General features: G+C 35.2%; 4 protein-coding genes and 1 long non-coding RNA gene across 7 annotated transcripts; 2 read left to right on the top strand and 3 right to left on the bottom strand.

Moving 5' to 3' along the window:
- The first annotated feature begins 1,367 nt into the window (after positions 1-1,367).
- LOC135073269 (uncharacterized) lies at positions 1,368-4,403 on the top strand. Of its 3 annotated transcripts, none has more exons than XM_063967382.1 (7): positions 1,368-1,676; positions 2,327-2,490; positions 2,570-2,758; positions 2,875-3,044; positions 3,208-3,379; positions 3,677-3,772; positions 4,293-4,403. In XM_063967382.1, the coding sequence occupies exons 3-7, from the start codon at positions 2,677-2,679 to the stop codon at positions 4,367-4,369; spliced, it is 597 nt and encodes a 198-aa protein (XP_063823452.1). In that variant the 5' UTR covers positions 1,368-1,676; positions 2,327-2,490; positions 2,570-2,676; the 3' UTR covers positions 4,370-4,403. The 3 variants fall into 3 exon arrangements, 2 of the variants coding, with proteins under 2 accessions (XP_063823452.1, XP_063823451.1); XM_063967381.1 differs by having other exon boundaries at positions 2,280-2,490; XR_010257605.1 differs by having other exon boundaries at positions 1,372-1,676; positions 2,280-2,490; positions 2,875-3,122.
- A 2,370-nt stretch (positions 4,404-6,773) lies between these two features.
- On the bottom strand, positions 6,774-7,681 carry LOC135073621 (uncharacterized). Its single transcript, XR_010257664.1, has 2 exons — positions 7,403-7,681; positions 6,774-6,892 (listed from the first exon to the last, which is right to left on the bottom strand). It is a non-coding gene; the product is annotated as an uncharacterized LOC135073621 (long non-coding RNA).
- A 2,470-nt stretch (positions 7,682-10,151) lies between these two features.
- LOC135073620 (cytochrome b-c1 complex subunit 8) lies at positions 10,152-11,256 on the bottom strand. The gene is made up of 2 exons (XM_063967780.1): positions 11,016-11,256; positions 10,152-10,301 (listed from the first exon to the last, which is right to left on the bottom strand). Exons 1-2 carry the CDS (start codon positions 11,167-11,169, stop codon positions 10,207-10,209), a joined length of 249 nt encoding a protein of 82 aa, XP_063823850.1. The 5' UTR covers positions 11,170-11,256; the 3' UTR covers positions 10,152-10,206.
- Positions 11,257-13,730: 2,474 nt separating this feature from the next.
- On the top strand, positions 13,731-19,865 carry LOC135073268 (UDP-N-acetylglucosamine transporter). The gene is made up of 6 exons (XM_063967380.1): positions 13,731-13,994; positions 14,076-14,328; positions 14,893-15,003; positions 15,491-15,705; positions 16,107-16,373; positions 16,702-19,865. The coding sequence occupies exons 2-6, from the start codon at positions 14,082-14,084 to the stop codon at positions 17,062-17,064; spliced, it is 1,203 nt and encodes a 400-aa protein (XP_063823450.1). The 5' UTR covers positions 13,731-13,994; positions 14,076-14,081; the 3' UTR covers positions 17,065-19,865.
- A 2,368-nt stretch (positions 19,866-22,233) lies between these two features.
- LOC135073619 (large ribosomal subunit protein uL22m) lies at positions 22,234-23,457 on the bottom strand. Its single transcript, XM_063967779.1, has 3 exons — positions 23,201-23,457; positions 22,768-22,981; positions 22,234-22,687 (listed from the first exon to the last, which is right to left on the bottom strand). The coding sequence occupies exons 1-3, from the start codon at positions 23,375-23,377 to the stop codon at positions 22,467-22,469; spliced, it is 612 nt and encodes a 203-aa protein (XP_063823849.1). The 5' UTR covers positions 23,378-23,457; the 3' UTR covers positions 22,234-22,466.
- Positions 23,458-25,149: the final 1,692 nt, after the last annotated feature.

The following is a 25,149-nucleotide window of genomic DNA, read 5'->3' as shown; positions in this document are numbered from 1 at the left end:
TCTGCCATTTTATCCCTTCCTCCTCCTGTCCTGATTATGGGCGACCTTAATGCTCACCACGTCTCGTGGGGCTCGTATCACTCCGACTCTTCTGGATCATTACTATTGGACCTTTTGGATGATTTAGATCTTTGTATTTTGAACAATGGCTGTCCAACCAGAAGGTGTGCTCCTACTCAAAATCCAGCTTCTGCCGTGGATGTTTCTTTTTGTTCTCCAAATTTATCTTCGCTCCTTTCGTGGAGCGTCCATAATAGCACGTTCGGTAGCGATCATTTCCCTATTTTAATTTCGCTTCCCGATAATAATACTCCAATTAACCGACTCCCACCTCTTCTAAAATACAAAATAAATAACGCTGACTGGCCAGGTTTTTATAGGTCAGTCAACGAAAAACTTATAGACCTTCCCAACATCTCTAATGAAAATGCCCTTTCTGTCTATCCTGATTTCGTAAACATCTTAGAATCATCTGCGAACGAGCACATCCCTTTGAAAAACCCGTCTCATAAGATTTCTCCCCCTTGGTGGGACGCTGAGTGTTCTGCCAGTGTCAAAAAACGAAAAGAAGCTGAAAAAAGGTACAATCGTTCAATGACTATGGAGAATTACATTGGATACCAAAAAACGGCTGCCCAAACTAGGAAATTCCTGGCTAAAAAGAAGAAAAAAGGATGGATTGGGTTCTGTGAGGGCATGTCCCCACCCAGATAGCAAGCGAACTTGCTGCAAACATGATTTTTATTTGAAATTAGATTGTCACGTCAAATATGACAAATCAAGTTTGTGGCAATATTGCTGTAAGCTTTTTGATTTAGGTATGATGTTTCAAGGCTTTTTTAATTTTGAAGCAAGTTTGCATTTTGCGCTATGTTTCAAAGATGAAGTATCAAGTTTGTTTTTTGTTTGTTACAAACTTGCGTTAAACTGTCATACGCATGGAGCAAATAATCAGTGTTGCCAGAAGGTTACTTTTGTAACCTTTTAGGTTACTTTTGAACTGCATTGGTTACACTAATGAAAAGGTTACTTTTAGGTGATTTTTCAGAAATTGTAGAATTAACTTTTACAGGTTATTCAGTAAAAATATTAATAGTGACAATTTAAAAATTATGTCATAAACTGCATTTAAACATGAATTTGATTTATTATTTGTTAAAGACAATGAGTTTTAGCAAATGTTTTTTTGATAATAAAACGCAAATCCATGAAACGGTTTTATACGACCGGTCACTTTTCGGTCTTCATGGAATGGTCAAAATTTCGATATTAGGTAAACATGAACCATCCATGAACAACCTTACACAATCGCTCCGCACCCCCCCCCCCCGTATGAAGGTTACTTTTTATTCAAAAAGGTTACATTTTTTTATATTTCTGGTAATTTCTGACAAGACCCGACTGGCAACACTGCAAATAATCACTAGTGGTCATACGCCAACGTCACTCGCCCGAAGCCATAAAAAAGAAAACAAAAACTTCCGGTTCCGGAAGAAAAAACAGCCAAGTGTTTTGCACTTTTGCAGCATACTCTCTATTTCTCTAATCTGTGTTTTGCAGTGCACAAAATCAGTGGTAGAACGTAGAACCTACAAGTTTTTTTGTTTTGCACGGTGTTTTATTTAATAAACGCTTCTGTTGTGCGAATTGGACGCGTGACGTGCTGAAGATTAAAGGTTAGTTCATTTATTTTTACTTTTACAAACAGAATTAATGATAATATGTAGTTCATATCTATCCCTTAAACCTTATTTACCTACTTTCAAACCCAGGCAACGTGTTCCAAGTGTTCCTAACCCTAAATAGTTCCTGCATGTTCGATCCTGTTTAGTTATGCATATTACTCAATATCTATTTCTAATTATCTATGTGTAACAGAAAGGTGTTATTGTAAGTTGTAAATGTACATCGTGGACCCTGTCTTGCACTGCAATTGGAAAATAATACATAAATAGAACGTCTAAAATTAACAAATATCCTCAAATAAAATAAATTAATTGCTGTACAGTGACTGACATTGATGGAAAAGTCATAGTTTTTCCTTTCAATAATTATCATGTTGCTATGAAAATGCTACACTCATAGCACTTCAAAATTGTAAATGTAAATATAAAATACCCCCTAAACATCCTATCCACCTTATCATGTACTTTTATCCTACCTCGTTTAATTCTTAAAATTGTTAGTTATGTCTTAGCAAAGGTAACATAAATTTCCTCCTACATACCTATCTATTATTATATAATATAATTATAATTAATAGTGTTATTTGGTTTCAGACTTTGCATAATGGAATCAAAAAAATTTTTTTTGGTTACATTTTTAGATGAAGATGATGCTCCTGGCATAGTTTCATCAAAGTGGTTAAGATACCAACACTTGTTATTACCCTAATGTATGCACTGAAGAAATCAAAAACAAACTTGAAGAAGATGCCTGCACCTGAAGCAACATGGTCACAATATCAAATAAAAATACTTAAAAGTTATGGTAAAATAATTTTCTTTATTTTTGTATTGCTAAGTTATAACTAGATTTTACTATTGTGAGACTTTTTTATTTATTTCAGAAACTTATGGCGAAGCACGATTACATTTAAAAAAAGCGGAAGAAACCTGAAATTTGGACTCAGACGAAGCAGAAAATGATGTTACAAATGAAGTGACAGTGGACATAATGTCTGCTGTAAATTACCCAGTCACCTCCGGTTCTAAAGAGGCCAAGCAAACACAACTCAAAGCTGTTAACTGCCAATCAGGTAACAGGTTTTTATAACATGCAATGAGCTTCTCTCGTCAAAGATGCAATGCGACAAAATTTCATATTTTCACTTGTTTTAGTTATGACTTTTCCATGTTTTTTTATTTGTTACAGAGTGCATTACAAACAAGCAATATGCTATACAGCAGAGTCATATGATTCAGATTGTGTCAGACCTAGCTAACCAAATGGCTGAAATCAATAGAAAATTGGATTTACCGTTAGCTAGGTCCGAAGAAACATTTTCACCAACAGATGACAATGCAGGTCTTTCAGAACTTTTGGCAAGTCTACCAGTAAAGATATTGCAAGTTTTAATAATTTCGATGACCAGTTAAAAATAAACAAGAATACAGGCAATAGTATGTATAAATTAAATACTTTAAACACAGGGCAAATTTTATTATTCTATGAAAACATTCTAATGCTACTTTAATTAAATTTCAGATGTCATTTTTGTCTGGTATTGGCGGCAGAAATGTAAGAAGCCTTACGACTAATATGTTGAGACGAATAATTCTAGATGATGTAGCCGAGTTGTATTCGTTAACTGGGAAACAGATGAAAAATTCGAATAAAAAGTCATTTATGAGTACAGAAACCTATAAATTAATCTTTCGTAAGTACCTTTATTTTATTACAAACTTATACAGGGTGTAAATGAATTCATAGGCAACCTTGCAGGGGGTGGCTCAGACCATCATTATGAACTTTTCCTATGACCAATTTTTCCTGTTTTCATACAAAAACTGATCACGAAAATAAAGTTGTTCATAATGATGGTCTGAGCTTCCCCCTGCAAGGTTGCCAATGAATTCATTTAGATACACCTGTATATCTCTCAATATACCTACTACTATTATTTTCTGAATCATTCGTGTTTGTTAGTGTTAATTATTTCTATTTTATTTTTCAGAAATATGTAGAAAAATCAACGAAGATGTAACTGAAGACAGTCTAAAAGAAATTATAAGTGATTGGCTAAATCAAGCTAAAGTTAGCTTTCAAGAAGGTAAGATTTAATTTATTTACATTAGATGTATTTTATTTTACACTAGCGACCCGCCCCGGCTTCACACGGGTACATGTATTATACATATGTATAAAACAAAGTTGCTGTCGCTGTCTGTTCCTATATACATATGCTTAAATCTTTAAAACTATGCAACGGATTTTGATGCGGTTTTCAACAATAGTTAGAGGGATTTATGAGAAAGGTTATATAATAGAACCCCATACGAATCCGGGGCGGGTCGCTAGTTATACATATATTACATTATTATTACACAAGGGACAGACAGACAGCGACTTTCTTTTATACTATGTACCTAGTGATTTACAAATTTTAGATGTGCTCCTTTCAGAATTTTAACTAATAACCCCTTACCCTTATAGTAGTTTTTAAGGATTACTATAAATATATTTATTTCAGACATAGTTCATAATTTTGTTAGTAGTACAGAAACTTATACAATTAAATGTAAAATAATGTCTTAACCTGTGGTAAATATACTTGTTTCTTTTTGTTTCAGAGCAGAAACACAAAATAAAGAAAAAAACCAATAGCGGCGACCATGAAACCGATTTTTTCTCATTTAAAGTAAGATAAGATAAAAGTATAAATAATAAAAAAATATATGTTATGTTTGTTGTTTTATTTAATGTCAAACATGCATATTCATTGCAAGTTTGTTAAGGCAAACTTACATATTATTTATACAGGGTGTTAGGTAAATGGGTATATGAGCCGACACTAGCCCATGTTAACATGGGCATATAAATGGTATGGTGAAGTCAGAAATTTGATGTCATCATTTTATTTTTTTACATTTTCATACAAAATAAATTTTATAAAATCCGATTTGTATGAAAATTAAAATAATTAAAATGAAGATATCAATTTTCTGACTTCACCATACCATTTATATGCTCATGTTAACATGGGCTAGTGTCGGCTCATATACCCATTTACCTAACACCCTGTAGAAGCAGACATAATGCAAGTTTGTTAAGGCAAACTTACATATAATTTATAGAAGCAGACATAATGCAAGTTTGTTAAGGCAAACTTACATATAATTTATAGAAGCAGACATAATGCAAGTTTGTTAAGGCAAACTTGCATATACTTTATAGAAACACATTAATGCAAGTTTGTCGCTCGGAAACTAGAAAGTTTGATTTAAACTTGCCTCAAGTTTATATACTTGCCATGGCAAATTTGAAACAAAGCTTCATTTTTGATACATCAAACTTACTGCAAGTCAGATTCAAGTTTAAATTGTTATCTGGGCAAGGACCCCTTCCTCTATAGTGTGGAAACAGATAAAACGTTACCGTGTGTCTTTAACCCCATTAAATTCTCCGTCAAACGACCCCTCTACTTGGCTTAATGATTTCGCTGATAAATTGGCTCCTCCGTTTGTTCCCTTTATAGATAGTTTTCCATCTCCCAGTAGCTTCCTTCCTCATGTAAATTATTTAGATAGGCCCTTTTCTTTTGAAGAACTTATGTTAGCCTTAGATGGTTTAAAGGATTCATCCCCTGGGATAGATGGTATCCCCTACTCTTTTATAATTAAATCCCCAGAAAGAGCTAAGTCATACTTCCTTGAAATTGTTAACTCGTTCCTGGATCAAGGTTCTCTTCCGGAAGCTTGGAAGCAACAGATTGTCATTCCAATACCCAAACCAGGAAAAGATCCTTCAGATCCCAACTCTTACCGCCCTATAGCTCTTTCTTCCGTTCTCCTGAAAATATTAGAACACATGATAAGAAACCGTCTGGAGTGTTATTTGGAATCCAACAAAATCCTTCCTTTATCCCAATTTGGTTTCCGCAAAGGTTTAAGCACTCTAGATAGTTTGAGTATCTTGACAACAGATATCCGAGTAGCCTTTAAAAATAAAGAATATCTTGTTGGGGTTTTTTTAGACATTGCCTCTGCGTACGACAATGTTTTGCTCCCATTGCTCAGGCAAAAATTGCTTCATCTGAGTATCCCGGAGAAACTGGTACGTCTCATCTGTAACTCATTGATGTCTAGGTCAATTGCAGTGAGATGTCAAGATTCTATTGTCCCTCGTTTAGTTTGGAAAGGTCTCCCGCAAGGTTCAGTGCTTAGCCCTCTGCTCTACAGCCTATATACGTATGACCTAAACAGGACAGTAGACTCTTTCTGCAACATCCTACAGTACGTGGACGACATTGCCTTGTATTACTCCTCTAACTCTATTCGCGAAGCAAGCTCTCGTTTAAATACAGCTTTAGAGTACCTCAATAATTGGATGATAGAACATGGGCTATCAATATCTACTCAAAAATGTAGTTGCGTCACTTTTACACGAAAACGTTCTATTCCAGATTTAGACATATCACTAAACGGTAACAGAATCCCATGTGATAACAAAGTTAAGTTTTTAGGCCTAATTCTAGACACCCGACTGACAGGCATCCCGCATTTTAATTATATTCTCGGAAAGGCTGAAAAAGGGTTAAATATTCTCCGAGCCCTCTCAGGTACCTGGTGGGGCGCTCATCCATACTCCCAAAAACTTCTATATAATGCCATTGTTCGTAGCCATTTTGATTACGCTTCATTCCTATTAGACCCATGTAACAAAGCCATACTTGAGAAACTCAACAAAACTCAGTCTAAATGCCTTCGTATAATATTGGGAGCCATGAAATCCTCGCCTATCAATGCTCTGCAAGTCGAGTGCGTGGAGCCTCCCCTTTATTTACGAAGACAGTACCTTAGCGACAGATTTTATATAAAAGTTTCTCAAAACTCCTCTCATCCTTTAAATGAAAAATTAGTCCTCCTTTCCTCACTGAGTAGCTCTGATCCCTCTCGAAATTTGCCATGCATTCTGTTAAGTCACCAAAAATTTACCTGTCTGCCTACTCCGATTGAAAAAATTCCACTAAATCCCCTTTTCACTAACAGCTTTGAATCCCTTCTTTATCAACCCCCAATTATTTTAAACTTTGGCATAAATAAGGACTCGTGTTCAGCAGGTCAAGAATTTATTAATATTGTCTCCGAGCACTGGCAAGGCTGGCTTAAGATATTTACTGACGCCTCCAAGCTGGACGAAGGTGGCTGCACTGGCGCAGCTGTCTGGATACCTGCGTACAAAATAGCATTAAGTTTTAAATGTCCCCCAGTAACTTCAGTCTTCACCGGAGAATCAGTTGCAATATTGGAGGCTATTCTGTACTCATTCTCCCATCGTTTTAACAATTCTTTGATTTTCACCGATTCTCTAAGCTGTCTTCAATCTATTTTAGCTAACCCCTTTAAATCAAAAACCAAATTCCCTATTATCTTTAAAATCAGAGAAGCCCTTTTTAAATGTAAACAAGAGGGTTTAAATATCGTCTTGGCGTGGATCCCTAGCCATCGAGGTATCCCAGGCAACGAAACGGTTGATTCTTGCGCTAAACTTGCTACAACAACTGGCTCGCTTGAACACTATAAGTTATTTGCCCATGATGCCTCCTCTCTCCCACGTAACCACTTGTACAAGTCGTGGAACACCCATTGGCAAAACTCCAAAAGAATGGTTGGCAAATATTACGCGGATGTACAGAAGGATATTCCTTCAAGACCCTGGTTTTTTAAACAACAGAACTTACCTAAAAGAACTGTCTCCGTCATATGTCGCCTGCGTCTTGGTCATGCGTGCACCCCTGTCCACCTTGCGAAAATGCGCATTAAAGATAGCTCCATCTGCGAGTGCGGCCTGGATGAAGGAACAACCAACCACATCTTTTTTAACTGTCCCAAAATTGGATCCTCACTGTACGATTTTCTCCCTAAAGCTTTCCCCCGTCCCTCTAACATTAAATGCATACTTAACTCCATTAACTCCCCTATTTTAAATTCCCTTGTTAAATTCATCAATGTTAACAAAATTAATTTTAAGGTAGGTAGCTTTTAATTTGGCCTTGCGAAATTCAATCCAAATCTCCCGTGACTTTTTTTTTTTTTTTTTTTTGTGTCACAAAAAGCTTTTCCCAACCCTTTCCCTTATCCCCTTATCCCAATCCATGCTGTACAAAATTTTTGTGTATTGTTTGTTTTGTGATGTCTTTTTGTGATTGTGTGTGATGTCTTTTTTGTTTTAGGTACGATAAGTCCGCTTAGTTTTGCAGTTGAATTATTATTTTTTATATTTAAAGGCACTGGGTCTCTATCAGAAGGAACTCTAGGGGTGGAATCTCTATTGGCGTGGGTTAACGGGCAAGGAGATAATATCTTGGATGGTTGACAACCACTTTTCCTACAATTTAACGTTCCACCAAACTCAACACGCTCTCAAAGATAACCTCGCAGCCGCCTGCTCACACTTGACATGACATAACTCATTGACAGTTTTCTTTTTCTGCGCATTAGTCGGGTGTTACGTTTAGGAATCACAAACCTTCTGCTCTACAGATTTCTACAGATAACATAATATTAAGATTGGTACTATTAATCATCAATAATAATTTGCAGCATCTGTGTCCGGCGCCGACACGGCCAGCCTGACTATCGCACGGCCTCGTGCGCTTAGTCCAGGGTTTGTCCATCTGTAAACATTCAATTTCTTATTATCACAGCTCGTCCATTCCTGACTACAGAACGTGCGAATATCAGATCGTAGAATCACAATAAATACAGCTGATCAGGGCGTGATGACCCTGGATCAGGAAACCAAACCATTACAGCTGGCCCGGGCGCGAAGCCCGACCAGGAAACCAAAACATTACAGCTGGCCCGGGCGTGAGGCCCCTTCGACCAGGAAACCGGGGTTTAGGTAACATGGCCCGACGCGCAAGGCTTACGCCAAGGCTCCTTCAACCATTTACCTCAAACCGCACCACTACTACTGCTGATCCAGGCATGCAGCCATGCGACCAGGAAACCAGGGTTTAGGTAACATGGCCCGACGCGCAAGGCTTAAGCCAAGGCTCCTTCAACCATTTACCTCAAACCGCACCACTACTACTGCTGATCCAGGCATGCAGCCATGCGACCAGGAAACCAACATTACATCAGCGTGGCCCGGGCGTAAACAGCCCCTTCAACCACGGCAACAGGGTGGCCCGGGCGCCCTTGGCCCGGCCCCCTCAACTCACTCACTCACAAAGGCCCTTCCAGTTTACGTCAATCACAATAATTTCCGTCAACCTGCACCAACTCTCAATGTCTGAGCCAGCATCCTCCATGTAAAACTTGATGAGTTGCGTAGCGTAGGTGTGCATGCTGAAAGATTTATCTCCTTTGAATAGTGCCCTTCGAATCCCACTTCTGATAAAGGCACTGGGTCTCTATCAGAAGGAACTCTAGGGGTGGAATCTCTATTGGCGTGGGTTAACGGGCAAGGAGATAATATCTTGGATGGTTGACAACCACTTTTCCTACAATTTAACGTTCCACCAAACTCAACACGCTCTCAAAGATAACCTCGCAGCCGCCTGCTCACACTTGACATGACATAACTCATTGACAGTTTTCTTTTTCTGCGCATTAGTCGGGTGTTACGTTTAGGAATCACAAACCTTCTGCTCTACAGATTTCTACAGATAACATAATATTAAGATTGGTACTATTAATCATCAATAATAATTTGCAGCATCTGTGTCCGGCGCCGACATATTTATTTTTAACATTGTGTAAAAGCTGCGCACGTGACATTGGCGGAACAGTGTGCCCCCAGTGGCGAAAAAACACAAGTCCATCGCCATCAATAAATGAAGAAGAAGAAGAAGACGAAGCGTTTGTATGAAGACTTAGATTAATCCACAGATTAGAGAGTATGTCTAAAGATTAATCTAAGTATGAAGACTATCCATCTAGGTTTTATTAATCTAAGATCATATTAATATAATTTGGCAAAATGAGTTTGGACTGTTTCTTGCGTAACATTACTTTGCCAGTATAATGCCTATAACACCTTAGATTAATATCTCATATTAATCACATTTACCGTAACATTGCTATAAATAAGCCCCACCCACATGGATGCAATCCACAATCCACATGCTGCTTGCTTTTACACTGCGCGGAAACAAGTCAGCTAACTCGGCTAATTTCCGCATAGTGTAAATCCGCCATAAAAGCAGCCCTCTCTCGTACGTGTCACCCCCATTGGGGGCAACTCGGAATAATATTGATTTACAAAAATGACCCAAATCTCCGCTGCTTGTTGTAAAACAAAGTTATAAAGCAACTAAATCACTAAACTTTAATAAAACAGTACTGTCTGTCTATATCTGACTGTGATATTCAAAAATCTACCAAATAGGTTTCCATGTGGTTTTCATAATTTGAGGAGACTAAGACATTCACCCACCATCATTCTAATCCACCATCCATCATTCTAAATTAAATCACAAGAAATGCTTACATAACAATAAATTTAATAATGTACTACAGATGTATCAATTCAAAATACTTATTGATCATTTTCAAAATCAGCAGGGTTTTTGCGGGAGAGCCTATGATGCTCTCGTTCAACAGCTTCATAAACCAAATATCCAACGATGAAAGCTAAAACAAAAGAAAATGTGATTAAAACAGGTTATCAATCAACTATGAATTGGCAACAGAATCAGGCAGAACTCTTTAATAAAATTATATAAAACAAGATGAAAATATGTGCAAAATCGAAAAATAGCTGTCAGTGATTAACAATACATTATAATAAATATCTCAGGCTGAGTTGAACGATCCAAACGCCAAAAAACTATCGAACTCTATACAAAACGCACCAGTGCCCCGATTGCGCTTTTTTTTAACGTCTCCAATACATTGGTGTTCCAGCTGACTGAGGTGCGAATTTAGTATCGCGGTAAAGTTCACGCGCAAACAACTCAGCCTAAATATAGGTTAGTTAAATATAGTTCTAAATTATAATGAGCCGAAATAATTAGGAATTTAAGAAAATGAAATTAATAACAATCAAGAAGATTTTTACTTTTAAAAAGTTTGGTTTATCAGATTATTTTTCCATTGATTTCAATGTTTACTGTAAACTTTTTCTTTGCTATCAAGTACAAATTAATAATAGGGACAAAACTGGATTTGATTTGGAGTTCCTCAAATTGATATTGATTCACTCTCGTTTGTGAAATAACGAAAACTTTTATAGTTATATAAAATGTTACTCGATTGCAACCACCAACCCCCTAGTATGAGAAATTAGCAAAACTTTTACATATTCGGATATTAAATTATAAACTATAGATAGAGGTAAAAACTTACGTGGAGCAACTATGAAAACCTTTTCACGAAATCTCCGGAAGATATTGGGTATTCCATTGGAAATAGCTCCTGCATAAGCCCTTTGTTCGTGAGGTGAAATCTTGTATGAAATGATTCCACGGATTTTCGCAAGTTCACCAAAATGTAGACCCATTTTTAACAAATTTTACGCTGATTTTTATGTAAGCCCTAGAAATCCTGTTACGTAATGTCAAAATCGGTCATGGTCTGTCACTGTCTGTCAGTCAAATTGTCAAGTAGTGCTAACTGCTACCCGTAGTATCGAAAGTTATAGATGACCCACGCTGAACTGTCCCACCAAACTCAATGACAGGGGGGCGCTACCATCGTTCAACTATATGGTTTCCATCCAACATGGCAAAAATCTGAACCAGCGATCCGGTATTGACGGTGGCGCCCCACTGTCAATGTCATCGACAGGACAGTCCAGTATTTTGGAACTTTAACCTATCGACAGCCAATGTCGAAGCACAGAGCACGTAATAATTCGAAGCACACTAAACTTGTCAACTCAGAAAGGGATCGCAATCATAATTATCAACTCGAGCCGTTCATAATCTTTGATTCTTTCTATGAAACTCCTATGCTACCCATGCCCCTTACTGCAACACACACATAAATGAATCGTAACGAAATCGCCTCGGGACATGTTCACGAATCCACACACGAATCGCGCTTGCAGGGGTGGTCAACTAGCTTTTTGATAATCGAATCCGTCAAAACTCCACACAAAAAAGACCTTTCGACCATTTTTCGACTGGTTTGCGATTTTATTGTGCACTTTGTCTAGAGTCTAGACCCTGCTCTCCTGGGCAAGAGGTTGAAAAGCAGCGTTGCCAGTTTTTTTTTTCGCCTGTCGGGACTTTGGTACTTTTTGAGTGAAAATAGCGGGATTCTTAGTAAAAAAACGTATACAGTGTGAGTCACGTTAAAGTGTACATATGAAAATAGGTGAAACTAGACCTATTTTTATCGACAAAAAAGAGGTCAAAATTTTTTTGATATTTTTTTAAAAAAATTTATAGAATTTTTTTTCTCCCAATTACTTATTGTAAAGAAAACTTAATAACTTTTAAACTAAGCGGTATATTTTGATAAAATAAAAACAGTAATAATGCTAAATAACAGGCAATACTAAAAAAATACATAAAATACACAAAAAAGGCCAACAAATAATAAAAAATGATATTTTTTGAAAAAAATCTGCTTTTAAATTCGTGTTTTTTTGGTTATTTGATAAATTTCTCCAAAATATGCCCCTATAACCGGTGGTTTTTATTACTTTGTATTATTCTCTATCGTATTACCTTCGTAAAACCAAAAATCGCATATCTCTATCTCTATCACAACATTTGCTATGATCGTTTGAACAAAGGCCTGCCACAACATTATTCTCCGCTTCAGGTAGAGACAATTTTAATTTTAACTAAAATGCTTATTTTACTTCGAAATCTTTTGTTTTTATTTGAAATCTAACTTGTCTTTATCAAAATTACAAATCTAGAGCCATTTTCAGTTTCGTTGATAACGAAGCGTTGAATGGCGCGCCCGGAGAGGCTTAGTTCAAACGATCATAGCAAATGTTGTGATAGAGATAGAGATATGCGATTTTTGGTTTTACGAAGGTAATACGATAGACAATAATACAAAGTAATAAAAACCACCGGTTATAGGGGCATATTTTGGAGAAATTTATCAAATAACCAAAAAAACACGAATTTAAAAGCAGATTTTTTTCAAAAAGTATCATTTTTGATTATTTGTTGGCCTTTTTTGTGTATTTTATGTATTTTTTTAGTATTGCCTGTTATTTAGCATTATTACTGTTTTTATTTTATCAGGATATGCCGCTTAGTTTAAAAGTTGTTACGTTTTCTTTATAATAAGTAATTGGAAGAAAAAAAATTCTATAATTTTTTTTTAAAAAATCTCAAAAATTTTTTGACCTCTTTTTTGTCGATAAAAATAGGTCTAGTTTCATCTATTTTCATATGTACACTTTAACGTGACTCACACTGTATAATCAAAGGTTTTCAAATATTTATCCTTTTAACTTTTATTTGACGTAAAATTACGTTTACGTGACAATAGATAGCAAAAGTAGCCATAGAAAATGTATTTTAACAAAAAAATAATATTTTTAATCAGATTTACTCTATCGTTAAATTCGTCTTTAGAATAAAAAATGAAAAAAAAATCGAAATTAAAAAAGTTTTGTTCTTTAGAATAATATTATGGCGTTTCAAACAATAGTCTGGTGAAGTGAGTGTCTCTCTCCGAAAAGTGGGACCGAGCCTGTCCCGCGCGGGACATTTAAATTTGATTTAAAAATCGGGACGTCTGGCAACGCTGTTGAAAAGGCACAGCACAACGTGACAGTTATAATGAGGGCTATCGTTTTAGCGCTCACCAGTTAGCGCCACTGTAGAGTAAGGTCCTGTCACTTGCTAGTAGCGAAGACAGTGGCGCCCAACTTGTGAGCGCTAAAGTGGTAGGAGGACTATCGCATTTGCACTCATCAAGATGGCGCCACTGTAGAGTAAGGTCCTGTCATTGATTTAATTTATTGTCTATGCATTTTTATATTTTCATCTCGTTTATAATCGTCACATAATCGGAAATGTTTGGCAAAATGCAAGAAGTGCAAGCCTTCAATCTTTTGAAGTTTTAAAGAAAAAGTTGTAACGTCTACATACAGCAACAGTCAGTCGACGTCAACATTTTTTGTGTGTGTAGTAATTCCTTTCATTCAATTTCAAGATAAACGTGGTTAAAAAAGTAACTCAAATACAAATAAACCATTTATAACACTGTCAATATTACATTGACTTGGATCTCAATATAATAATGCAAAGAAAAAAAGATACGATATTTGTTTAAAAACCAAGTTTACAAAGAGTAAAAAATTTAGAAAACCGCTATTTTATTTTTCATCATTATAGAACCAAAACTATCATAGTGAGTATTTTTATCTTAAAATTCTGTGTTTTGTTATATCTCAGTGACATTATAGTATTTGGAATTATTTATTTTTTTAAGTTTTCCATGAAATCTGCTGGTAATCCAGAAGTCGGTGACATTCTTGAAGAAACCGAACTTGTAACTGTAAAAGGAGATAAAACAGAACGTGAAGCTGACGATCAAACCCTAAAGGTAGAAGAGACTGAGACCAGTCAGCTGACATTGGCAACCCCAAAGGTGGAGACTGAGGACAGTCAGCTAACATCTGAAACTATGGATAATGATACTAAAAAGTCGCAAACATATTCCCCAAATCGACAAGTTAAGCATGGTAAGGAAGCATCTTATCTTTTCATAATTTTGTACAATTTATTGATAAACATATTGTAAAGCAAAAATTCCTGATTTGAAATGTGATAATTATTAGTAATACTTACCTACTTATTAGCTGATTGATTGATTGAAAGATAGTAACTTTTATAGATTTAACTATCAAAGATATAGGTAATTGTTTAGCAATAAATCTTTTTGGTTGTTCTAATTATTTGCTTTCTTTAATTTCATTAATCGTATAAGGTTTAAATAGGAAAATGGTATCTAAATTACAAAATAGAGCAGAGCTAATCTAGAGATCCGCTCTGTTTTAGGTTCGTGCCTCCAGGATACGTCATTGCGAGGTAGCAAAACTATTTGGATAAAGTATAAAAAAATTTTGGCCTCTGGTCAAACTTAAATAAAGTGTATTATATATTATAAAGAGCTTTATTTAGAACAAAAAGATATTCACTCAAAGAAACAGAAGCTTTGGAATTGAATGTAGAGAAAACCTACAACTACTCTGTTTAAAAAAAAAACAATTTGGAAATTATAATTATTTTATAACTTCTGATTCCAGGTTATATAAAATATGTAAGTCTTGTAGTGCTTACAGTACAAAATGCTGCATTGGGACTAAGTATGCGATATGCACGTACAAGAGAAGTAGTAATGTTTTCTTCAGCAGCAGGTAATAAATTATTTTTTGTATAAAAATATTGTAGATATTATACATTGACAATGGATTCCGCATAAAATATATTTAAATTGCAAAAATAAATGATATGGCAGCAATGCCCTAGATAACATGTTGTGCAGGAAGTGGCTCATGGATGGCATACTTATTAAAACTCAGGAAGTTTAAGTTCTGTTTTTCTGTGTTCATGATAAAAACATGGTTATGTTGCAATATCTATAATGGGTGCAATGGGTGAGATTTAGAGACAGTAGTCAATCAGTGATTTGGTGAAGCTAGTTTTTGGTTGCTAAGACAGCAAATTAGAAACTCATCATGCTGTAGCAATATGTGTACGTATGCCATCACTAAAATGGTTTGATACTGTGATTGAACACAGATAGTTACCAAAATAACATATCAATTGTATGACCATTATCTATTCCTCCACTCTCACCTGAAAAAGACAGAAACTTCTAATAAGGTTTTTTTTTTATTTCAGCTGTTGTGATGGCTGAAGTCTTCAAATTAGTTTTTTGTGTTGGTCTTGTAATACAAGAATCTCGTGGGGTTAAAAAAGGTTTTGATACCATGTATGCAACAGTAATTTTAAACATCAAGGATACTTTACGTGTTTGTGTGCCATCATTTCTTTATATAATTCAAAACAACTTGCTGTACGTGTCAGCTTCAAATTTAGATGCTGCCACTTATCAAGTAAGTACAGATCAATTCAATGATAGGTGTAATTAAATTATAATCTTCCGATACATATCTACCTATCTACCTACATAATATCAGACCAATCAATATTTTCTTTATATTGTTGTTATGCAAACGCGACATGACACCCCATTCTTTTAAAATCAATTAAAATATTTGGAGCAAATTTGAATTAACGACGCAAACGCAAATGCGCTCGCGACTTTGAACAGGCACTCAATTTTCAGTATATTTACTTATCTAGGTAGGGTATTTGATATCGTGTATCGTTGATTCAAACTAGACCTACTAAAACTCCTGTTATTTATCTGCTTTTGCTGGACACGTAAAACCGCTATTTACCACAGTTTAGAGATGTTGTCACACTAAGCTAATAACGCTATTCATTTTTTCAGGTCACATATCAGTTGAAGTTGTTGACAACAGCATTTTTCGCGGTTATCGTTTTGAAAAGGAAACTTAAAAAATGGCAATGGTGTGCTTTAGCGCTGTTAGCATCTGGCGTTGCACTTGTGCAGCTATCATCGACAGATAAAAAACAAACTTCTGGCTCAGAAAACCAGTCTAAAGTAATTGGATTTGCTGCAGCATTAACTGCATGCTTTATATCTGGATTTGCTGGAATTTATTTCGAGAAGGTACTCAAGGAGTCCGACGTATCGGTAAGTATTATACTTAATATCTATAAGTAATAATAATATTTTATATTATGTAATTTATGTATGTATAATTATATGTATTAGTCGAGGGTACATAGGAATATCGTTAAAGGTGCCTAGTTTTGTTGCCTAGGGCTTCTATTAACTGGGTTGATTTGCCATCATCCATAATATTTACGGAATTAATGTTCCACCCCCCTTTTCTTTTTTTCCTATTTTAACTAAAACGTTACGAGATTCACCATTACCTACCTCAAGAACTAAGAAAAAAGTTTTATGTATGTTAAATTACATAGAATTTTGTCGCACTAAAAATCCTGTTTTGTTTCAGGTTTGGATGAGGAATGTGCAATTGAGTTTACTTTCTCTACCATTTGGCACAATTACCTATCTGTTTAACAATGAATGGTCAATTAGAGATTTACTCAAAGGATTCGACGGATTCGTTTGGTATTTGGTATTACTACAGGCAGCCGGTGGCTTATTAGTTGCGGTAGTAGTTAAATATGCTGACAACATTCTCAAGGGATTTGCAACATCTGTGGCGATATTGATATCTTGTGTTGTTTCGATATATTTGTTTAATTTTGTGTTGACTATACAATTTGCGTTTGGGACAGCACTTGTTATAGGATCCATATTCTTATATGGTTATGTCCCTAAACCTGACACGCGAAACTCGTTAAATGTATGATTCATTCACATTGAGTCCCTCAAGACTAGACTTTCTGTCGGCCGATATTTTGGTTGCCATCTTAATCAATATGAAAAGCTACGGAAATGCGCACATTACAGCGATACAATATCGGCCGATTAAAAAGTTCGATTGGAGTTTTGTTTTCAACCGACTTCAAAAAAAGGAGGAGGTTCTCAATTCGACCCGTATGTTTTTTTTTTTTTCAACCGACTTCAAAAAAAGGAGGAGGTTCTCAATTCGACCCGTATGTTTTTTTTTTTTCTATGTTTGTTACGCGATAACTCCGCCAATTATGAACCGATTTGAACAAATCTTTTTTCAGCGTATAGGTAATACCTCAAGGGTGGTCCCATTTAAATTTAATAATAAAAAAAACAACCCCCAAGGGTGGAAAATTGGGGATGAACTTTTTTATACACAATATCTCCGCCGATTATGAACCAATTTGAACGATTATTTTTTTGTTGAATAGGTATTATCAAAAGGGTGGTTTCATGCGAATTTGAAGAAAATATTTCACCCCCAAGGGTGGAAAATTGGGGATGAAATTTTTTATAATATACATTAAGAATATGGTCTCAATGTACTGCCTACCTTCAGTGGTAACATCAAGGTAATAATTAGTTAACTAAAAAGCAAGAAATAAGTAAAATTTTATAAAAAAAAATAAAACCGACTCCAAAAAACCTACACTAAAAAGTAGAAAAATAATTACTAATTACCAGTTGCAGGCAAACTTTACATGTTTCATAATCTTGGCACTGACTCCAGAAGTATCAATCATGGTATACCTACATAAATATTAATAATTCGTCCTAATAAATAAGTAGCTAGGTAATTAGTAATTATTTTTCTACTTTTTAGTGTAGGTTTTTTGGAGTCGGTTTTATTTTTTTTTATAAAATTTTCAAACTAAATTATCGGCCGACCGCTTGATCAATATGACGCTCCTCCAAGAACGCACACTTTCCGATTGTTTCATCGGCCGACCATGTAATGTAAAACTCCCCTGTACCCATTACTGTAGATGGGATGTACAGTCGACAGTACATCAGACTACATTTTAAATTGTTGCAACTATTACTACTACTACCATTGTATGTACCTAATATCTACTCTTGATTACACTTTTTTATCTCTCTTCTGAGGAGAATCTCCTCTGTATCATTCTGGTATCATGTCACGCACCTGAACTCTACCTACTCTAGTGAATGTTGGTTGCTTGGTTTACATTAAGGCACGTTTTGTTGGCCTATTGAGCGCACTAGCAGTAACCGAACTATACTATCGGTCGATAGAGTCTGTAGTCTGCAGGGACAGGGACTCGAGTTGCATGTCACGTCTATAGTATTAAATTCCTAAATATTCAGTATCTAATATTATAGGTATATAGTAATTAGTATTTTAAACCCCTCCAGTTAAGCTAAATAATGATTGTTTTAAGAGTGTGGGTTCTCATCATCTTATATATCTTATAGTTAATGGGATGAGGGGGTTCGCTCTACCGACCCTCGAATCGTCAGTCCGACCGACACTGACACCGTTGGGCTATTGTTGCCTTATGTTTATAAAATTACTCTTCTGTTTATCTTTAAAAAGGAAATGTATCATTTTTGTTCACTATTGTTTGTTCGTAATTCTAGTCATAACCCAGTAACTGTGGCAGCGTAGCATGGGTTGGCATGACACCCGGGGCTCTCACAAGTTGGGTACCACCCCAGAATGGTCTGGTGCTCCCCAGGATTTATGGGTTACCGATATTCGAAGAAGACAGACTGAAGTTAGTACTAAGTCATGAGCTATATGATACCAATTGATCGAAGCACTCACACTCACTACGCCGCCCGCCACTGCCAGTAAGTCCTCTGAGACAACTTGTCTAAGACTTAGTATTATGGGGTATGAACGACCGGACATTTTGTCTCCAGTAATAAATGAGCCATATAGGTAAGTGATATTTCTACTTAGTACATACTTAAATTTCTTAGTCGATGGTAAAAAAATAGGGCTGGTTGTCTATAGCACTTGCTCGTTCCAACTCGATATCAACGCCTACCTTTTTTATGACTGCATTATTAATTATAACCATACGTTTATTGTACTTACTACAGTTGAAGTAGTTTCAACTATATTCCACTGCATAAATATTATTAGTTTGCCAAATAACTATTCGTAGATATTGACATGGTATCAAGGTCAGTTAATAGCATGCAAGAGACGCTAGTTCTGGACAGCTGATACTTTGTAGCGTTTTCCCAATTTATTGGTACAAAACGTATCTAACTATACTTGAAAACAATAAAAAAACATCAATATTGAGAAGCTAAGACGCACAATATTAATATGATTAGAGAACAGAAGTAATATTTATTTTGGGACTTATGTTGTAATAGTAATAAATGATAATCTTAGATTAATAAAGCTTTATTAATCTATGATTATTTTATGATGTTAATAGGGATTGTTTTATTATGTATTTAGGTTAAATTTTACTTGTCATTGAGTATTAAAGTGTAAAAATTATATACACGAATTATTACAATTAATGTAAGAAAATAATTAGTGTACATTATAAATAAATTTATAAATAAATATAACCGCGTGGACCGTGGTCGACCGGTTGGCAACTCGATTTGTCGCAGGAACACTTATCGGTTTTATTATTCCCGATGTAATGTAACGACTTTAATTATGAGTTTCTCATTACATTACTTAATTTTATTTTATTATTGTCGTTAAGTGTGTGGCATACTACTCGTATGCAACATTATAATAAAGATTGTACAGAGTTAAATAAATGTTTATAATTGTAAATGTCTCCTTTCAAAAACATGCAAAAAATTAGAGCCCATTCCGATGTAAATATGCCTGCAATTTTTAATTAGAGTCTTCAGCAAAGACGCACACCCCATAAACAACTTTTCTTGGAAGCAACGTGTGAAGTAACGTGCGAAATAAACTAAGGGCGACATTGGAGGTATAGGGTGAGGTAGCGGTCATGCTCCAGCAGGTTACCTCAAACTGTGTAAATAAAATGCGAACTTACTAAATCAGCCATGTTGACGTTATTTGTAGTCCATGACGTGTAGTTTGTCGCCTGTTGTGTTACAATTACAATACAATTTTCACACACCTACTACCTTACTTGTTGACAGTTATCAACATAGGAGTGTGGTGAATACAATATTGATAGACTCCAAACTTTTAAGTAAATACTTCAGTAATATAATCTATACTAATATTATAAAGCTGAAGAGTTTGTTTGTTTGTTTGTTTGTTTGTTTGGTTGAACGCGCTAATCTCAGGAACTACTGGACCGATTTGAAAAATTATTTTTGTGTTGGATAGCCCGTTAGTTCCTGAAGGCTTTAGGCTATATATCATCACGCTAAGACCAATAGGAGCGGAGCACCAATGAAGAATGTTTCAAATCAGTGATTTTTTTCCTTTTGAGAGCTGACGCTGCGTAAACGGTTAAAGTTTCGCAAAAATTTTAAAAGTTCTAAAAAAAAGTCCGCGATAGTATATGTCTATCTTTTAAGGTTGGCTCATAGTAACCCTTTTTATGCAAAAAGAAATCTGTTTTATATTAATGCATTATTTGCGGAGGTTTTTTCATAAACATGATATTAATCCTTATCCAAATAAATAGGTTATTCATCACAAGTATTTAATTTTAAACATACTTGGCCTTTACACCATTCGATTTCAATAAATATCTTAGGAGATATCGCAGTTTTAAAATATCATCGCAGCAAAATAATGATCAAGTACTGCGCGCGCCACTGATGGATCAATGCACAGCCTAAATCGCTGATCGTAGAGACCTGAAACTTGAACGGTGTGTTCTTTGTAAGACGTAAGTATCTGATAAGAAAGGATTTTCCAAAATTCTACCCCTAAGGAGGTAAAAAGGGGTGGCAAAGTTTGTATGGGATAACCAGATTCCTTCGTTCAATCTACTTCAAATTTCGCATAAGCATTCTATAACAGAATTAATGGAAGATGTGTTTCGTATTTTAGTGAAATGCACCCCCTAACTATGTTAAAAAGGGGTAGAAAGTTATTTTAGTGGTGATTTGCTTCAAAGTTGATATTAATTACCTACTCATTAGTGCATTTTTTTTACAATCATGTCATGTTACAGACTATCATATTCTAGGGGCCTCCACTTAACCTCGGAGTGGGTGCCCGCTTCGTGCGCTCGCCTAACAATGCATAGTAATGCATGACGGTCATGCCGCGGGCACCTGCTTGCGCTGTATATACAAAAACTCATTTTCGCGCGAGAGTTTTGGCGGAGGCCCTTGAGGTCGTGGGAGTAGTCTTGAGGAAAAGCTCCTTCTCCCACGGCCAGTGGCATGCTAGAAGCTTGGTGATTCTAGCACCCGTAGGAAAATAAAAAAAAAGTTTACCAATAATACTGCGGTAGGTGTAGTTTTCGATTTCGTAGTAAAAAGATAATACCACCGAGTAACTTTCACCGGATCAAAGGCCGAGCTGCATATTCATAAAATATAAGAAAAATTTATTTTCATGTTTATTTAACCTTTAAGATTTTTATATTTTATAAGTATTCAAACATTTAGATAATAACGTTAAAAACATTTAAAAATCGTATGAGAACGTTTTCGACTTCTCCGCGGACGAAGTCGCGGGCAAAAGCTATTTGTAAAATAATTAGACTAAATTATTAAAAGTGCCTACCCAAAGTCATTATTCCACGCGGACGAAGTCGCGGGGACAGCTAGTTGGTATCCAATAAAACATGTAATTCTGCAATAACATTAATATGTATTTTTTGTAGATTATGTACCTAATTAATAGTAGCTCTTGTAAATAGATTACTAAACTCATTCGGAAACTTACCATCATGAAAGTTTTCATACTATAATACACCCTAGATTAATCTAAGCTAGACACTGATTTATTATCAAGAATTTTTGGTTTCTAAGTCACTAAACAAGTTCAAATAGTAATGAAGCTGGGCTACAGCACATCAAGTTGTACTGCCTATTATTCTTATTAGTATTAATAGGTGTTTTTTATAGTCTTATGTGCTTAATATACCTAAATTAGTTTTATTAATTTACTTAAAATTTTGCAAGTGACCTTCATTCATTATTTAATTTATATATTGGATTTAAAAAATAATACATTGGCACCTTGCTTTTATATTTTTATATTAAATTTATTTTTTTAAATGCAGCTAAGTCTTATTCTACAGCTAAATTACACACTATTGTCTTGATCTCCATTTTGGTGACTCGAGAGACCTGGCTTTACATTTTAATTTGTTACATAATAAATGTTTTATTTCACTAAAATGATTTTGAATAATACATAATATGTCCTGGACTAAATTTATATTTTTGGATAATAAAAAAAGATAATTATAATTAGTAAGAGTTTGTTATTTTCCTTTTCCTCATTTGCTCCAACCATTTATCAAGTTGCTGCTGGGGTGTTAGAGGTTCAATTTTGTAGTAGTCCTTAGGAGGCTTTCCTTCTTCTAAACGTACAAAGTAGTGGGAATATTGGTAGCGAACTTCGCCCATTCGACCCCTGGCATGCCTTCTAATTCCTTTAATAACAGTTCCTTTGCCAGAAAAAGATTCAGCTGAAAAAAAAAATTTTTTCAGTTATTAGGTATGTAATGTATAAGTTATTGTTTAATCTCCATAATGAATAGACATTTACCTATCCATAAATTGCTTCTAAATTCAACGTTATGTTCTTTTACAGCAAGCTCCTGAGCTTCCAGTATGGCTTGTTTAACAAATTTTGCTCCTTTTTTGTTCACAAAACTTAACTGTTTAACTGCTTCATCTACTGTCATTCCTCGAACAAGAACAGCAATGTACCAAAGCTTTTCAGGACTGTATTTTATGTTGGTCAGTTGATGGCAGACAAACTGAAAAGATAACATTAAATTAGGTGCCTATGTTGTAAGAATTCACTTTTACTATCACTTTAATGTTAAATAAAACTAAGTTCATCGTATACGGTAGGAGAAAAAGGAAGACTTGAGAGTACTATGAAAAAGGAAAAGCTTGTTGGATATTGATATTAAAGAGGGTAGGGTAGAGAAGAATAGTAAACACTGTTAATGAAATATGCTATTGATTCTTACGGCAGGTCGTTTTTCTTCACCGATTTCTTGAGGAGGAAATACTTTTTTATTGTATTCTAAAAATCGTTTTGGTAAAACTGATTTTGACCAAGCTAACGAAGCTGGCGCGGTATGAAACATATTGACATTAACATTTTTGGTGGTAATTAAGCAAATATTTCTGAATACTTTAATCATTTTTTATTTTTTTGCAATAATTTGCTCTAAATAATAATAAACTTAACCTCAAAAAAAATTGCTTGTTACCAATGACATTAATGACATTGACATATAATTTTTTTTTTTCATTCGTTCCTGACGGAACAGGCTAAAGTCGACGACGTTAGACGAGATTTAAGTTATCATCATCGTATCGGTATCGTGTTATAAAACAAACGAATTAATTAGTAATAAAGAACGTATAATTTTGGAATAAAGCTTTAAAAATACAATACTTTTACAAGTCGATCACTGAATCAATCTAGACACTATTATTTTAAAATCAATAGTACATTAAAATCGAGTTTAATGGTTTATGCTCATCCATAAATAATTAAATAATCTGTGCAAGGCATAGACCTTTTTCTCGTCCCTTTTTTTGACGCGTTGCGTTGACCGACCCCCCCACCACTGACAGAAAAAGAAAGAAACGTAAACACGGTCAAATTTATAGAAATTGGTCTGATAATTTCTGTTTTAATTTTAATCTGGAAAAAAGCGCGGGAAACGTCGGTTTGTTCGGTCGTCTTTTTTTTGCTCTTTTGATATTTTAATTATTTAAATAGTGTATTGTATAGGATCAATTGTAAAATAGTGTGTATATTAATTATTTGTATATATTTAATATAAGTAGTGCTAAAATTCCTGTTTATTGGTAAGTTTTTCACTTTTATAAAAGTTGCATGGATGAGTCCGACGATCCTGGCGGGACCGGTGTCCCCCAGGTATCTAACTTTGTTACCGTCTCACAATGCTCTGAAACTGAAGGATCTCAAAGAGACACTGATTGTTCGGATGCTGGTCAATCTAACTCTACTCGGAAACGTTCCATAAACCGCAAATATTGTAAACATTGCAACAAAAAGAGGAAACATCATAGGTCAAATCTAAATTCATCGAATGAAGTTAATAGTTGTTTATGTGACAATGAAGGTAATCAGCCCAATATTTTCATTAATCCGCCTGATAACTTTCTAGTTCCAAACTCTCCCATGTCGGAACCTACTGCAATGAACTCCACTGAAAGCCCAAATTCTCGTGTACCGACTTTTGTAGGCAGATCTCGCTACGAAGCTTCTGATGCAGCCCCTTACATAATCCATGTACTTAAAGATCAAGACCCATCAAATGAGCGTCAATCTAACATTCACCCGATTTCATTTGGCCAATTCTTGAAAAAGAACAATTTTAAAAATATAGTTAATGGCAGTTTGAAAAAAATTGGTAGAAACCGCATTGTAATTTCATTCTCAAATTTTGAGGATGCAAACAGTTTCGTTTCAAGTTCATTACTAAAAAAATATCAATACAAAGCATTTATTCCAGCGGCTAATGTGACCCGTATGGGGGTGGTTAGAGGAGTACCAACTGATTGGACTGATGATGAGGTCAAAACTAGCATATCAACTCCCATAGGTTGTGGTGATATTTTAAAGGTAAGGCGGTTTAAAAGGAAAATGACAAGCAATGGCAAAACTGAATTTGTCCCTACTGAGACAGTTGTCCTGACCTTTGATGGCCAGGTTTTACCAAAACGTGTGTTTCTATGTTATAACTCGTTACCTGTGAATTTGTATATATATCCAACAATCCAATGCTTCAATTGTTGTAGATACGGTCATGTCAAAACCCAGTGCCGATCTACCCCCAGGTGCTTTAGATGTGGTCAGGGACATTCAGGAGATAGTTGTACTATTGAAGAAAGTGTTTGCTGTCTTTGCTCAGGTCCTCACTGTGCTACAGACAAAAAA

Source organism: Ostrinia nubilalis, chromosome 7 (assembly GCF_963855985.1).
Source record: "Ostrinia nubilalis chromosome 7, ilOstNubi1.1, whole genome shotgun sequence".
In the NCBI taxonomy this organism is placed as follows: Eukaryota; Metazoa; Arthropoda; class Insecta; order Lepidoptera; family Crambidae; genus Ostrinia; species Ostrinia nubilalis.
The sequence above is the reverse complement of the archived record's forward strand: the minus strand, read 5'-3'. Positions and strand labels throughout refer to the sequence as shown.